Source organism: Varroa jacobsoni, unplaced genomic scaffold, assembly GCF_002532875.2.
Source record: "Varroa jacobsoni isolate VJ856 unplaced genomic scaffold, vjacob_1.0 contig01508, whole genome shotgun sequence".
Taxonomy (NCBI): domain Eukaryota; kingdom Metazoa; phylum Arthropoda; class Arachnida; order Mesostigmata; family Varroidae; genus Varroa; species Varroa jacobsoni.
The window spans coordinates 29,188-45,866 of NW_019214649.1; the positions used below are offsets into that span (position 1 = coordinate 29,188).

At 41.0% G+C, this 16,679-nt stretch overlaps 1 protein-coding gene across 1 annotated transcript; it reads left to right on the plus strand.

Moving 5' to 3' along the window:
- Positions 1-3,950: 3,950 nt before the first annotated feature.
- LOC111272066 (uncharacterized) lies at positions 3,951-15,334 on the plus strand. Its single transcript, XM_022853245.2, has 8 exons — positions 3,951-4,353; positions 4,661-4,764; positions 5,904-6,201; positions 6,350-6,469; positions 6,692-6,902; positions 8,515-10,385; positions 11,714-13,654; positions 14,158-15,334. The coding sequence occupies exons 2-8, from the start codon at positions 4,717-4,719 to the stop codon at positions 14,469-14,471; spliced, it is 4,803 nt and encodes a 1,600-aa protein (XP_022708980.1). The 5' UTR covers positions 3,951-4,353; positions 4,661-4,716; the 3' UTR covers positions 14,472-15,334.
- The last annotated feature ends 1,345 nt before the right edge of the window (positions 15,335-16,679 follow it).

Sequence of the window (16,679 nt, forward strand, 5' to 3'; positions counted from 1 at the left end):
CTCTCCTACAGATCCAAAACGAAGATCCTTGACTACTTTTTTAAAATGGATAAGAGAGTTAAAAATTAAGTCTGACGTTTTCGTTGGTGCACGCACAGTATTCATAATATTTCTCAATATTCAGAATAATATTCGTAATCATAGCTTTAGCTACAAAAAAAAAACTTCTACGCAGTACTCCGCAGTGGCTCCGCTGTACTGGAACCATTGTTCCTCTAACACTCATTGAGAAAACTATCTCTATAAACGTTTCGTATAACCTTAATCTATGTATATGTGTGTGTCTGTAGAGCGACTAACTTCGACTCTGATAGTGCTATTCGCAGGCACAAGGTGATGATCCTAAAATAGTGGTTTTGGGCTTGATTTTGTCTGTCTGTATTGTTACGGTAGTTGTTATCGCGTTAACACAACAGAATGTGCCTCTGCAAAGCAGTCAGCATGTTCAATTGCCAGACATTTTTGAACACGGCTGCCGTGTCTGCCTTCTGGGCTACAAGGAAGTGTTTTCACGGGGCAGCCAACTAGAACTATGCAAGGAGTTGGATATCGTCGAGCTAGTTAGGTAATTCCGCAGCATCGTCGGCGCGTCCTTCGTTGTACAATACCTCCAACGAATGTACGGTTTTTTTTTGACTCGAACTGCCTTGTGGTGACCGGACGGTACAGAACAGTCTCAGCAGCCGTAATGGTCTTAATAGCTTTCTGGCCCTGAAAGAAGCGTCCCATTAACCAATTTTCGTTATCAAATAATAGAGAGTTCCATATTCTGTTGTTCTTGACGAAAACTATGCGCGGCAATACAATGCAGTTAAGTTACCTAGAACAGACACGTAACACATAGCAATTATAGGCAATATATGAAAATCGTTATATAGTTATATAAAACAGTTACCGTGGGGTCAATACTATCTGCGAAGCAAAAGATAAAAACACTGCTTCACAGACGCGTTTTATTATTATACTCCAATGGCTTGTGTCTTTAGTCAATCTTCTTTAGGACAACAGTAACTTATTATAAGAACTACGAAAAACGAATCCAACTAATGAGAACCGGCGTCGTTTGTTCCTGCTGCGTTTTTTTGACTGCTTCGAGAACCGATCAGCCGGAGGACAGGCGGATTTAGCAGAGGACTGATGGAGATTTCGCCAAACCTATGAAAAATCTCACAGAATAGCAACAAACGGCCCGCGTTTAATCGTTCGACATCAATATCCTGCCGGAGTCAGTTTTGTCACACCCAGAAGATGTCACAGACATACAAAGCCAATGGTGTTCATATATAAAGCAGAATTCGCCAGGGCCTCTACGAACTGACTGGCCCGATGTGTACATCTTGATATATACAGGAGGAAGGTGGAATTCTTTTCGGCGACGCCTTACGAGAAAGTCCAAAGATGTTCTTCGAAGCACAGTAATCGGTCTGTCACTTTCAATCAGAATCGCTAAAGAAGTACTTGCAGGTGCTTGTAGCAGTGATAGAATTCAATCGACGTGTAGTTAATATGTCTTTGTTTGTTAATCGTTTTCACTCGGTTCGACACCACCTGTCGCAAAGGAAAGGGTCTAGGCCTTTTTGCGGGTGGCCTAGCTGCTGGTAGTTTAGAAGCAGACCTACTGAAACACAGCCTTCATTCGCATCAGCATCCAGTTAGGCATGTCACTGAAGTTCATGTGTAAATATCTAATCTCTCAAGAGTTAGTTGTTATTTTTCAGGATTAATCAGTTTTAAATGTTTTTCGCATTTTATACAATTTTATTCATAAAATCACATCCTCTGAAAATGAACCATGAGTTGAGAATGGCCCGATTTCTATAAAATACTACAAAATGTACGAAAATCTCATTGCTTGCTTCCAAAATTCGTAGAAAAAAAGAGGCCGACATGTCAATCAATTTTGCATAATCGAATCAATAAAGCTGAACGAATATTCGCTCAAATTAAACAGCTAAAATGTTATTTACATCATCTATTGTGTGACCTGCATCGCATCGCATCGCATAGCTTATACTACTCCACTAGCTCTTCGTCAGCAGAAGTAGTTCTTAACGGCAATAGCCGACGTGAACCCTGACACATTTTTAAGTAGTTTTTTTTTTGCCATCGAAGTGGCGCGGTACCGGCACTAGTCGGTTACAATAATATTTTCGCGCCTAATATTCCCTTAGCGTTTTCAGCAGATCTTCATCAGAAGCATCCTCTTCAACTATTGAGTTTTCTTCATAAAGGACCGAAGATGTTACAATCACACTCGAGATAAAAATAAACTAGTTCGTTGTTTCCTTTCGTTCCCTTTTTTTAAATGCTTTTACAAACTGCTTTTAGAAAACATCATCACAAAATTCAACATTACGAACTGCGTTATCTCGACCACATCCGCATTACGGCGGATGGCATGCAATGGGTTATGGCTTCCACGAATACGGCTGGTATAACTGCACGTCGCGGCTAGCGGTTCGAGGCACCATGGTACAGCGCATGCCCGGGGGTACAAGGTTCGAAGAGCCACTTCGATTAAGCTCAATCAAAGGAGCTCAATAACATCGAGAAAGTTATCGTATTGTCTCAGTCATCATATACAGCTTCGGAAAATCATACTGAATGTGATAGATCTAGCACAGGGTGGATAGTCGATATATGTCTCTTCTCTCCAATTTTTTTACGCATATGTTGCGACCGAGAGAGCGAACCTTTGTCAAAGATATACATTTAAATGAGGTAAGCATCCCGGTACTGGCTTATTCAGGACTAGTTTGTTTCGGCAGTGATGTATACTGCCAGAAAACAAGCCAGCAAGCAACGAAAGAGCTTAATATGGACATCGCCACTGCGACGTTTATGATTTCTCGGTCCTCTATTGGGCCCATGTCGCCTGACAAATAAACGGTAAACTCTTGTGGACATACAAATTGAACAAAGTTGAGCCTGAACAACGCACGCGGATTATAGAATTTACAAACTCGCCATTTGACTAGAATGCACCAAAACATCGGCATCTTATTTTTTATAAAGAAAAACGTGTATACAAGTTCATACCTCTCGAGGTAGTGGATATGACTTTAAAACCATACTGATTTATTTTCTAGTGATTTAATTACACAGTAATCGGTAGTCAATATTGTAGTGGAAAAAAGGAAGTTTCTGTTTCCTGCTTTTACATTGTATGCATTACAATTACAGCTCCGTTAGTATCTGGAATGTATTTAACGATTTCATACTTTTTTCATTATTTTTTCCGTTTAAAATTCAGATTATTTGCTTGAATGCTTGAATTTGAATGCTGCAGTCCCGCGCAAGGAAAATTTGTCATCGGTTTCAGCCTGCACAGGCGTAGTATCCAGTTACTGCTGACCAAACAGAGTTGCCTATTTGCAACAACACCAGCGCTTTTCGCAAAAAAAGACCGCAAAAAAGCGCTATACTATTGAAGTGTTTATGAAATATTAATTTATCATAAAGGTTTTGGATATGTCCTAAATAATATCTTAAGTGCCATTTAACGTAATCGTGTTCATTACGTAATCGAAATAGATTCTTTCTTTTAATGCGTCAATTATTTTTTTCGCGGGTTTCAAGCTTAGCGAAGTCATATGTCTCAGCGGAAATTTTAAACTAGTGGGCCCCGGTTTTAGAGCCAGGAACTGAAGATCGTAACGACTTAGTCCCAAGGAAAATTCCTATCAATTTATTGGTATCGTTAAGGATACACGGTGGGTTCGACGGCTTAGCCACTTATGCTGACATAGACCAGTTGCCGGTTGCTGTTTCAAGTCCCTCTGTTACAACTTATGTGGTATTTAACAACGCATGAGGAGTACATTATTTGTAAACTTCTAATTATCAATTGCTACGTGACAACTAGAATCTAGTAGACCGCTTGCGCCCGGTTGGTCATGCAAGTAGCGGCTTCGATTTATTTTGGACATGGCATTAGATAGAGACCGCGTCTCCCAGTGTTGATTGTTTCGAAGTCCTCTAGCCCCTGCTCGCCTAAATTGACGCGCTGTAGTATGTTGTCGATCCGTGATCAAGAAGCGGACAATTGTACGGAGATCAAGAAGTTGTGCTAGTGGTGAATGTTGCGTACGTCGTAGGTCTTCGTATCGAAATATTGTTGGAATGCAGAAAACATTAATTGACGACAATGAAATGAGAGCAGTATTATGTGTTCGTGATGGTCATGGTGTGTCTGTTTAGCACACTTATAAGGAAACTGTGATCGGTCCTTCTGATGATTTTCAAAGGGAACACTTTCGACGGTGATAATATAACAGTGACGAGATTAAGCAATGATCCTGACCAAAGGTCTAGCCGCGTGATTTGATATAGAAAGACCTTTTGTTTCCAAGGGTAAGGAAAAATGTATTTTGAAAGCTGCACATGTTGTTCCATTCAATGGAAACTGCAAACAATTTCAAGCAAAAACGCTTTATTGATTGTACATAGATATGTATTGTAGATATATTATAGCTCGTGCATTTTTAATATGAAGCTGCTGTAGAAACACGACTTCGATGAGCACCTATGATCACGAAAGACTGTTTCGACCTAATTAAGTTATTAGAAGAGTGCAACTAATTTGGATAATTTTTTTGTACACGATTGTGCTTGCGCTGTGGTCTTCTGATACTATCTATGTGTTTTATTGCCATTTTAGAGCTGAAGCCTATAGGATCACTAATCGCCTAATCTTTACGGCGAACCCTCGCAACAATGTCCACTGATGAAGAATCAGATAGCATCGGCACCCGCCAAAGAAAGGTAAACGCGTCTTTCAATGAAATGTATGTCTAGTTTCAACGAATTGCGTGCACATCAAATATATTCCAGAATATACAAGTAATTCACTTGACTTATTTTTTCTTCATTCTTCATATTTCTTCATCACATATGTATATCTATCAAACTGCATTATACCCATATGTATATCATGCCTGATTATACTATTGTTACATAGTCAGATCCCAACAACTTGTTTCACAAATTGTGTCTCTGACAAACTTTCCGGATATTCTGTCTTGTCTTCGGTAAGACAATACGACTGCAAATACGCTGCAGAAAATTCAGTATTATCAAGAACTAAATATTAAAGTTTCATGTTTCATATGTTTATAAAATAATATTTCAAAGGAAATCAACGTAAGGATAGCCATATCTATTAAGAGTATTAATACGTAAGGCATGCCCTTTTTTTCTATTGATTAGCCGATGTCGTTCCCGCTGCGTGTGACCTCCCTGTCTCAAATTCATGCGGTTTTGTCCCGGTTTGTTAAATAAACAGTTCCAGCCATGATCTATAGTTTTATTTGTTAGCAATTTATTTATTAACTCTATTGTCAACTTTGTTGTTAGATTTATGTATTAAACAAGCGCATTGCTCAGTTACATGTATATTTGCTGGTGAATTCCTTTCTTTTTAGGAGTATATGTGGAGCATTTAATATATAATCGGATATTATAGTGAGCAAATCGGAAATCCGAATTGACCATTCGTGGTTTGTGTTAAACAAGAGAACAATCCAGATAACATTCATTAACTTTAGCATCATCAGGAATACGTTGTTTGAAAAAGAGAACGCCGATGTCAACTCAGTTGTAGATATCATTAGGTTACACTATAAATATTACCACACGGTTAATGGTTTACCGAAGCAATAACAGTACATGCAATCAAGTTTTAATAATTGTAGGCTATATCAAATTTTACTAGTAAACATTCAGAGATACAATTGACATCGCACTTTCTATTAGCGCTGGAGCTCAATCTGCGAACTTGCCCATTGACTCATGTTCTATAGCCAGCTTGCAGAGGCCGATGATGCTCCCTTCTCGAATATCGTTTAATTATTCGAATTAGGCTGTACGTTAGCAAAACGTTATAAACGTCATTACATTTTCAGCGGCGTGGGGGCCCAGCCATACAGTCGGACGATGGCGAATCTAGTTCCGACGACAGTCTGATCATGCCACGAAAAAAAGGTATTCGACGAGTACTAAGCAGCAGTAGCAGTGCATCAAGTTCGGATCACTCCGATTCTGGTAGCGAAGTCGAAGCAGGAAGCAGCAGGCGACGTCGTCTCGCTAAAGACAAAGCTGTCGTCGAAAGTAGTGACGCCGAAAGCGATTCTAGTTCGATTGGAGGGGCTGGTAATGCATGCCCCATCTGTCTTGGTAAATTGGATGGTGCGGCCTTACAGGGTAAGCTGGATCACGTGTTGTCTCTCTAACTAGTTTTGCAATGGTATCATAAGTAATAACAGCAGTAACCCATACCAGTAAGGAAACTATTATAGATATGTTAAGCAAAAAATGCAGTTTATCATCGATGTCTTCTTATCTGTTTTAGGTCGGCCAGACGGATGTGAACATATTTTTTGTTTTGAATGTATCGTTGCCTGGAGCCGTAACAATTCTACTTGCCCTCTCTGCCGAACTGCTTTTCGGAACATAAAAATTCTTCTACAAGGTAGACCTTTGTAGATTTGTTGTGGTAATACTCCAATGAGTTTACGAATGTGCCCTTTAGTGTCGCAAAATTTTAAATGTTTGCATGTTGGCTAATGGCCGAGAACAATTGTCAAATCATATAGATACCTTATATGGATTAAAATATTGAGGTTCGGGTCAGTTGCTAATTATTTCCCCGACTTTCCACTCTTGATTAAACAACGATGCATGCCTGTTTCAGGATCGATCCTTGAAGAGGTGCCAGTAAAACAGATCACACCTGAAGAGCTTGACTTAAATGCCTACGTGAACGACATCGTATGTGTCGTGTGTGGTAGTTCTGACAGAGAGGATACCCTACTTTTGTGTGACGAATGCGACGATGCTTATCACTGCGCATGTCTTAGCCCACCATTGGCATCTGTCCCTCCGGGACAGTGGTTTTGCCCCAGGTATACTTTCTATGGTTTATGTATATTAAACTGAATTTAACAGAGAAAAACTAGTAGTGCCGTTTATAGTTTCCTTTATATTCATGACAGACTATAGAGAGGCTATAGTACTCGATGTTCTTAACGAAACTAAGACTAAGGCTTTACTGTTTGCTTCAGTTAGTCCAAATCTTTACCTTGTCAACGTCAGAACAGACTTGCTTCGATTAGCAAAGGGGATTTGCAATACAATGCTTTATTTATAATCAACACCTCAGCAATTTTATGTGAAATTGCTTTTATTTAAGCCTTATTGATCCAAATTATTGTTTTATAGCGTCTTGTCTAACTAAGGATGTGCATGCTTCTGACAGAAAAAGATTTGTTTCGGGACGATGTAATGTACCTGGCAATACCACTACCAAACCAAATTTTGCTGATTCTTTCTCTACAACTGACTGTGATGCCTAGAAGAGGCCTTATGACCTAGAATTGAAGTGCTAATTAATATATTTAATGACCAAGCTAACAATCTTCGCAATAGGGTGATTGCACGCCATAAATAGCGCGTGTATAATATATTCACATTTTATTGAAAATGTAAAATACCGTTTTAAAAAACGAGGCCTATAAAAATGAGTTTATACACATTATATACATCCAAAGCTTTGAGGGCATATAGACGTTACACTTAACGCTCAGAATACTAGCCGTTTGCACAAACTTTAAAGGTTCTAATGCAAAGGTAAGCTGCGAACCAAGCTATCAAAAAGTTGTCTGTTTCACAGTGCGGAAGAAGGGCCAAAAGCTTCGAGGTTAGTCTGCTGTGTGTGACTTGTTTTTAAGCAAGTTTGAAATCGAACTATATAGCACCAAGATTTGTTGCGTCTGGTTGCTCCGTTGAACTGAATGTCCAGTAGCTAAAATGTTCCGTATCCTGGTTTGTTGATAAATTGGGCGTCTAATATCAGTTTCTATGCATTAGTATCTTGATATATGACTTGAACTAAGATACTTTGCTGGATTTTATACACTACAGGAGTTAGCAGTGCAGATTACTTATTGGAGGGATCTGCCTTTAAACCCGTTCCGTAGATAGGGCTAAAGATAGCTATTCTAAGGATTTCTAGCATATCATCCTCATTTTTCTGCGAAAAATTCGTGATAATGAATCCACATTGACAACTTAAAGTTCATTACAGTTATTATAGCCGACAGTCTTTTTGACGTTTCGCTTGTTCGACTGTAGCTCCTGCAAATGCTGCCAAATGCTTAATGCATAGACACCGACATCGTGAACAGCATTCTCGAAAGGTGTTTTTAGGGTGGCAGGTTCACTTCTCTAGATTTATTGTCGAAATTGATTAAGTGCGGGATACGTCTCTTCAAAGGTATCCTTCAGGATTTCGACTTCATCATTAAAACCTACAAAATGCTTTGTGACCTTAAATCAGAGTATTAAGTTCATTTCTGATAACCAAAATATCCTTGTAGCGGCGAGGTCGTACCATCGTTGTAGTGCCAACGAGGTGTACAAATAATTTATTTACCTGGCCTGTTCATTTCCAGCTGCGATCTAAAAATAATCATTTGAATAACAGAACATCATATTTGTTTTCCTTTATCCGTATAGGTGCGTACCGGGCGAGATAGATGATGACGAAAACGAGTCGCTGCTAGGAGACGGTGACGAAAGTTTTGGTATATTCGTTCCACGTACACGAGCTACGGAGAGGGTTCGAAGAGCAGTACAGTCGACGCGTCGAGGGGCCAGTGGCGGGGCTCCCGGAACAAGTAGTCAGTCTCAACGCGCTGGAGGATCTTCCGGGCGGCGAAGGGCGCTTACAAGCATGACAGCAGGAACGGCATCCTCAAAATCCTCAACTCAAAAAAAAAAAATTTCTACTACACGAAAAAAAAGCACAAAGAAACGAAAAAGTATGACAACCGTTAAACGCCGAAAAACTACTCGCCGAAAAACTAGCCGACGAAAAGGCGGACGACGAAAAACCATTGTCCGAAAGGCGTACACGTCATCCCTTGACCATCAGTGCCGTATCGCGCGATCGCTTGGTTTATCCGACCGTGTCCTAAACAAGCTTAATCGAAACAGTTTCGGCTTCAGTGCGTTGAGTATAGACGAGCCGTCGACGAGTCGTGGGACGGTGGCATTCGAGTCTATAAAAGTTAGCCGAGGAGGTATCAGTGGACTGGTCCCGGACCTACACGTTTTTGGAAGTCGGAACAACTATGAGCCTGGTGGTAGTGACAGCGAAGACTATCTTCCTACCAGCCGGTCTCGACAACTTGAGCAAGAACTTCGTCCTCCGTCACCACCACCACCTGCTGGCGGAGATCTTCTTAGTGGGCTGCTAGAAAAGCAATCAGTCTTGCTAAGTAGAAAGTCCGAGCTTAAGCGAGACCCATCAGGAAAAGTGGTTTTAGTAAACGAGTCCGTCACATCAACTGCCAAAGCCCGCGCATCAAAGATATTCACGCCATCGTCATCCTCGTCATTTACGAGGCGAAGCTCATTTGATAGCTCGCCTCCCACGAAACTACCGGCTGTTCCTATTGTCTCAGAAACAAGGCCAGCAGTGAATAGCGACGGAGTGGATATGCATTATAAGCCGTCACGAGTATCCAGGGTAGACATGAATATTATTTCTAAATATGACAACACTATAGAAGATGTACTTACTAACGTTATGTCAACATCATGTGAAGTTGATTCGCCGAGACGGCCAAGGCTGTCTAAGCAGGACTCGCAGCAGTCAGTGGGAACCAGTACACAACAAGCCTCAGCCCTTTGCCTCGAACGATTGCGGAATATCGCTGATGCAGTTACATCAGATATAACCGCTGATACGGGAACGGCTGATACGAGCTCAACTAAGCAACAGCTAGATAGCCAGGCTAGCTTGTATATCAAGCAAGAGATACCCTCATCCCCTTTGCAAATTAAGCAAGAACCCGACGATGAGCAAGCGTACCAGTGTATTAAGATCAAAGTTGAGGCGTCCGTGCTAGACGGCCCGGAACACTTACGACGAACAGTCGTTGTAGGTAATGATTTAAATGCGTCAGATACTAAGGCAGTAAAATCAGAACCACCGCCTTACGCCGAAGCGGAGCAAAACGTTGTCAGGAAGAAGGCAGTTCAGGCATCACACGGTTGGATTAATTCGCTCCGACTGACAACACCCACTGTGATAAATTCACTGAGTGCGTTCAGCGAGCTCGACGATGACCAGTCAGGTCTTTCAGTAGCGCCAGCTCTATCGTTTCACCCACGGCTATCTATCAAAGAAGAGCCTAGAGAGGTACCGTGTTATTTCGACTTATGCCGAGTAAAGACCGAACCCGTGAACTTTGATGAGGCTGCACCGCAACCTATGCTTTTAACGGAGAAACCTAACAGATATATAAATTCAGCCGGCGAAGGTGGGGATCCAGAAGCGAGCTCATCAAAGATCAAGACGGAGCGCCATGAGGGCGAAAGAAGTAAGATTTTTTACTTTACCATATTTTCTCTTTCCATAATCCTAAAATATGTATGTACTATGCAATAAGGGCAAACACTTGGGCGGAAAACGTACTTCACGAAATTGACTAGGTCAGCTTGAATCGATTCTCTCCTGATTTTTGATGCAGAAAGTTGTATTACTTTCTTGTCGGCTTGCTATCATGTTCCTTATGAAAGAAAGGACTAAGCAAAGCGAACTGTAACGTTGTACTGATTCTCTAGAATTGTTTTGTTGGGTCACGATTTTAATATTAGCTACGATCTCCGGACCTGCTTGGGCATCCCGCTTGGGCCCCTACCGATTTCTACAATGGCTTAGTAAAGGCTGCGAAGGCGTTCCTCCATACCTCTAATTTCATTTGATTTGGCCGACAAGCGTTTATTAGCACGCGCGATCTCACATATGCTCACCATCGGTAGGTGTTGGCTGCTCTGTGACTACTTATATTACTGTATTGCATGACACATTTGCCTTTCATTTTTCCTACAGACTACTGGGACAGATTACTGATGAAATTTTTTGGTTGGTTGTAAATATTTTCATCGTCTTTCGCGTGCAGTCGCGTCCACTTTGCCCAAAAGGTTCATGGTGGCATTATTTCGATATTGACTTATTTCGATAATGCAAAATACATGCTTAGAGATAGAATGAGTGTGGTTAATATACGCGATCGGTGCGATATGAAGCAGATATACTGGACATGGGATTATTAAGCTTCAGTTAAGAGCAGGAACTCGATTGGTTCATACTGTCACATTTCAATTCCTAACGTTATGACATGTAGTGAATACTTTTGCTACTCTAGCTATTAAGAAATGCATTTGGCTATAAGTATTTCATAGGAGTAGTGTGAGAATCTCAACGCATGGCTTAAGCGAAATGCGTATATTTTTCTGTAATGTCTGAATTTTGAAATGTCGATAAAGCTCAGAGAAAACCAGCTGCTGAATTGTGGGTCGCAAGATTCATATTTTTTATACAACAAGAAAATAGGTTATATTTGCGATAGACGCCAAGAAATAGATCGTTGATTCAGTCTTACCGATGACTTAGCAGAAACCGGAGGTCGTTTGTTATTTAGGGATGAATCAATGTGAACGATCATTACAATGGGTCAAATCTCCTTACATATACTTTCAATCTACTAAAAACGATTTGGGTACAAGGATGTTTACTTAGAGCGTTTTTGAGTTTAGCGATACGCACACAAGCAACTGAGAGAATCGAACAACAGGATAATTACATTTCGGTTTGTTGCTTTAAGAAAAAAACAGGTCATGTATTGTAACATCCTTATCTTTTCAGCTTTTAAAGAAGCATATACGAGAAATGGGGCGAGATCATATGACGGTAAGAGGTCCACAACAACAGATAGGAGAAAAGGGTCACAAATTACGCAAAAGGAACGGGAGTCAGAAAGAAGCATGGGGGGTGGGTATTCAAGACGGTCGCGTAGCAGAAGTTTTAACCGAACGATGAAAAGAGAGCGTCGATCCGTCGACGGTAGTCCTCAAAGAATTAAGAAAGAGAGAAAATCGAAAGAACGAAGCCCTTCTAATAGTCTAAAACGAATTAAGACGGAGAGTGGATTAAACCGCGAACGATATATATCGAGAAGTCCAAAAATTAAAGAGGAGCGGCCATCTAGCGAGCGAAGTTTGCCACGAAGTCCGCGAATAAAGCAAGAACGAATTTCTCGAGAAAGCAGCCCACAAATACAGTGTTTCTCAAGGAAAAAAAGCGTTTCCAGAAGCCCGACGCAAATCGAGAGAGAACCTCGGCCTGCCGAGCGAAGTCTCCCGCGAGATTCGTATCGCCGCAGCAGAAGTCGAAGCCGTGAAGTTTCTCGGCAAATTCGGTCGCGAAGTAGAAGCCGCGGTAGAGACAGAGCAGAACGTTCAGTCAAACCTGCCAGAGACTGGGATAGGGAATCGGGAAAATCCAGAAAATTTCAAGACGGGAGTTCAAGGGAAAATGACTACAACAGAAAAAAAAGCCGCAGCAGAAGTCGAAGCCGCGCAAGAGAATCGCGTCGAGCAGAAAAGGAGTCTACAAGTAAGCGAAAGAATCCGAGGCGAAGGAGGGATGCCAGCGCTGAAGAACGGCAGAAGAGCGACAGCCCTGATAATAGACGAAAAAGAAGGAGTCCTAGTGTTGAGGAAAATCGACGAAGGAGAAGCACGAGCGTAAAGAACAAACGGCGGAAAGGAAGTCCTAATGTTGATGGGCGAAAACAAAAAAGAAGTCCGAGCTCGGAACGGACCAGAAGAAGAAAGGAAAACCCAGGTTTTGAACGTAGACAGCGCAGCAGAACGAGTCCTAGCGGTGAAGGCGGAAGACGCAAAAGGAGCTCAAGTGTCGAAAACGATCGGAGGCGAAGGAGAAGTGCGAGCACCGATGACCGAGGGAGAAAGCGGAGTCCCAGTTTCGAAGATGGTAGGCGGTGGAAAAAGAGCCCAAGGAAAATGGAAGGCGCGGGGCAGAAGAGAAGTCCAAGTGTTAAACGGAGACGACGAAGGGAAAGCGCCAGCAGCGAGGACAGAATGAGAAACCAAAGTTCGAGCGCTGAGGAGGACAGTCGTCGAAGAGCAAGTCGCTCCCCGACGAAGTTGACGAAACGACATATTCGTATCGAAAAGGAAAAATGCAGAGATCAATATGACTCACTGGAGCTGCCTAGGGTTGCTGCTCCGAAAATCGAGTTGGACCATCTCAAGGTTGAAACACATGACTTACAAGATGAGGATCGCCCCTCGTCGTCCTCATTTGAGGAAGTGAGAGACCGTGATCAAGTCAATGAGATTAAGATGGAGCCAGAGTCTGTTAAGAGCGAGTATAGCCCTTGCCGCTCTTCAGGCAAGCACTCTTTGAGCGAGGCAGAATCAATACCAGATTCACAGCTTCTCGTCGGCATTCGTCCAAAAGCTGACGAATCGCTAGATTTCGCCGCAACTGACACTTCTGAACAGTTGCTCCCCTCAAGTAATATGATGTCAACATTTAATGTGGCCCTGCAGAGTGGGCATTCCGTTCTGTTGGTACCAGGTCCAATCGCTGGCACGTACGTGCTACCTGGCGCCGAAACAGAGATTCAGTCACCACAGCCTGCTAGCAGCACAACGCCTTCTCACCATGCTGAAGGATATAGCAGTGGAGTTGACTCAGATGACAACAACCTCGATGGATTGGAGTTAGTCACATCCACACCGGGAACTGATGCTCCTCTTAACAACAACACACACTGCAGTAAGTGATCTATTATTGATAAGAGCATCTTGTTTGTACATCTGGATGACATGGCATAGAACATGCAAAAAAAACGGTGAAATCTTCGAGATTAGACTATCTTATATATACTTATGGTTAACAGTCTTTTTAGTTTTAATAACCAACTATGTTGCATTTGCGCGAATTTCACTATTAGCGTGAACGGCTCAAAATTTAGGCAACCTCCGTTTTCCTTCTCCGGTGTTTTAATTTTAAACACACTATAACATGGCATCGCTTAGTATAATGTCGGCAATGAAAACACGAGAGCATTAACTGACTTTTTCCCCAAAATAGCATTTTCACAGTTCAAGCTAATTAGTAAAAACGATTTAGAAAGACTTGGATTGTAACAGGCTACTGACATAGTTGCCTTTGCATATCATATAATGCACTAATATACAGAGGGAGTATATGTTGTTGCCTGCAAATACAACAGTAGATTAAATTTTTTTTTTTCAACTGTTATTTTCTATTTTCAGTTGATTCAAAACCAGCTCCGGATCCAAAAACCAATAAAAAGCTCCCGAAATTTTTCGTCGAAAATGCCAAATTTCAAGATGTTGTGGTGAAAGAGGTGGGAGGTTATCTCAAGAAATTTTACAAGAAACATCAGATTTCTAAGGAAGACTATAAAGAAATTTTCAAGAAGGTTATGAAGAAAATCTGCAAGAGTTCGCCTGAGCCAAAGAGGCTTGTATGCGTTCGGTCCATACGAAGGTTATGCGATTTTTACGTACAAAAGGCTCGTCTCCAAATTAAAAAAGACTGCATGTTCTCCGATGACATGGACTGAATGGCTCGGTTAGCCATAAACATTTTGTATGATGGTTGTCGTGTGTTACAGAAGTACGTTCCACTTATTTTTCCCTTCTCAGCATCCGTGCATACATCGGTTAAGGTCGAACTTAATGACCGGAAAGAGCCGGCAAAATTATCTATGGCATTTCAATGATGTTGAGAAGAACGTGCATTAGTGAAAACAGGCAAATTGGCCCACTTAAGATAGATTGGGTGAGCGAGCAAAGGGGGCGAAGAGTTCATCTCTACTGCGTAGACGGTACAACGGCTTGTTTGTTTGTGCTCGAGGCTAAAGACTCTTTTCTCGAAATTACAAAAGGCTGATTCACACATAGCCCACAATTCGAGATTAAAATATGAGATAAAAATTTTGGCCGGTTTTAGAATGTCTCGTTTTAACAGCATAAAGAGTGCTTTTACTAGATTCCACATGTTAGTATGCAAAGTGCTACCTACAGTGACACGTCGCTGTCCGCACAATAAAAGCCGTTAATCTTCTACCTAGTTAAATCGACGTTTATAGTGACATATCTATATGGTTTGAAAGTGGGCATTTTTTGTAACCATGTACAAATGTATATTTTATTAAATACGAGAAATTTACACCACCACTATATGCATGAGACGGTTTTGCATACCTATGTAATATGCGTGATCAAATAAAAACAAGTGAAGATTTCGGTAATAATAAGCTGGAATGTGATAGAAGTCATATATCTGCCTTCTGAGTAACTCTTTTAGGTAAAGGATTATCCGTTTCTGTTCGTACCCGTTTTGTATTCTGAATTTAGGTACAGGTAAATATTATGCAGCTTAATTCATAGTACAAATAAAAGATGATTATAAAGTAACACATAATATTTTTAGTTTTTTTTTAAGCACTCAAGCATTTTTCAAGTATAATAGGCATTAGAGAAAGTGGTGCTTTGAAAACCAGTTTCGAACACATTGCGTGTAAGGAGTACAACGGTGTTTACTTATGTCAAACGTATTTTGTGTGAAAAGTGCTAATAATTTTACAAATTGGAGTTTCCACTTGTGGGTCTGTCCTGGGAGTTCTTGCTATCTATAAGACAATACCGTCGTGATAGCGTGTCATATGCTTAACTCGAGCTATTTCAACTAAGTATATTAGAAAACCATTTTCCTAGCGAGTCAGTTAAACGTTGTACAGGTTCACACATCTTATTATCGCAGAAATTACTCTGCTTTACGACTGATTACTTCAGAATGCATGGTCACCCTACACATTTTAGCTCCACAAAATTTCACTAAGCGTTTGTTTTTAATGACATGTTCACAAAACGCAAAATCTCGTACTCCAAAAAATATCGTATTTTTGGGCAGCTTGAGTAACCATTTCATCCATGCCCACAAAGTCATAGCCTTGAAGAGATCTAAACTACTTCGTTGCTAAGCAAGTACTACCACCAAACCAGTTTAGCCAGCATTAGCTTGCCTGAATGTAAAGTGGCATTGGAGTAGAGTTTATCGAATGGGAATAACAAAAGCTAGGTAATGCTTTTACATTTCAAAAAGATTTTACCTTTCCTCGGCAATGTTGTGGACCTTGCTGAAATTCACTTTACACACCGTGCTTCTGATTGGTTTTCGTTGGTCCAGATGTGACCGCGTGATTTATGGAGGTGGCTGTAATTAGGGAGACATACATATATATATGCGATATTGAACTGCTTGCACATCTGCTACGAACGGTAGGCGCTGGTAGATGTGTTGCGCGACTATACACCATTACCGGCAAAGTATTACGGAATAGACGGAGTCAAGCGTTTGGGGCCCCGCAGTTAGAAAACGTGTGGCGTTCTTTGAAATAATTTTTTTTTATTATTTTTAGACATATCTAGAAAAAAAGCATTACTAAGTATTTGGATATTGCTTGAATAAAAATAACGCCCTGTTGTCGAATCGATAAGCACAATACAACGTGGTTTTAGATTATGAACGGCTTTAGGGTCAGACAGTATAATGTTTATCCACGACGGGTTTTAAAGCACAATTACGTTGGTGGATTATTCATTATTTCATAGAAAAACGTATGTAACATCCTAAGCGATTTACGGTATGAATAAGCTAAAAAGCAGCAAGAATCGAAGCACGTTTGTCAATTATTACGGTCCGCTCTGTGCTAATAGCTAGTCACTATCGAGTTGTTAGTCTTGGCCTTCATCCTTTACACGATATA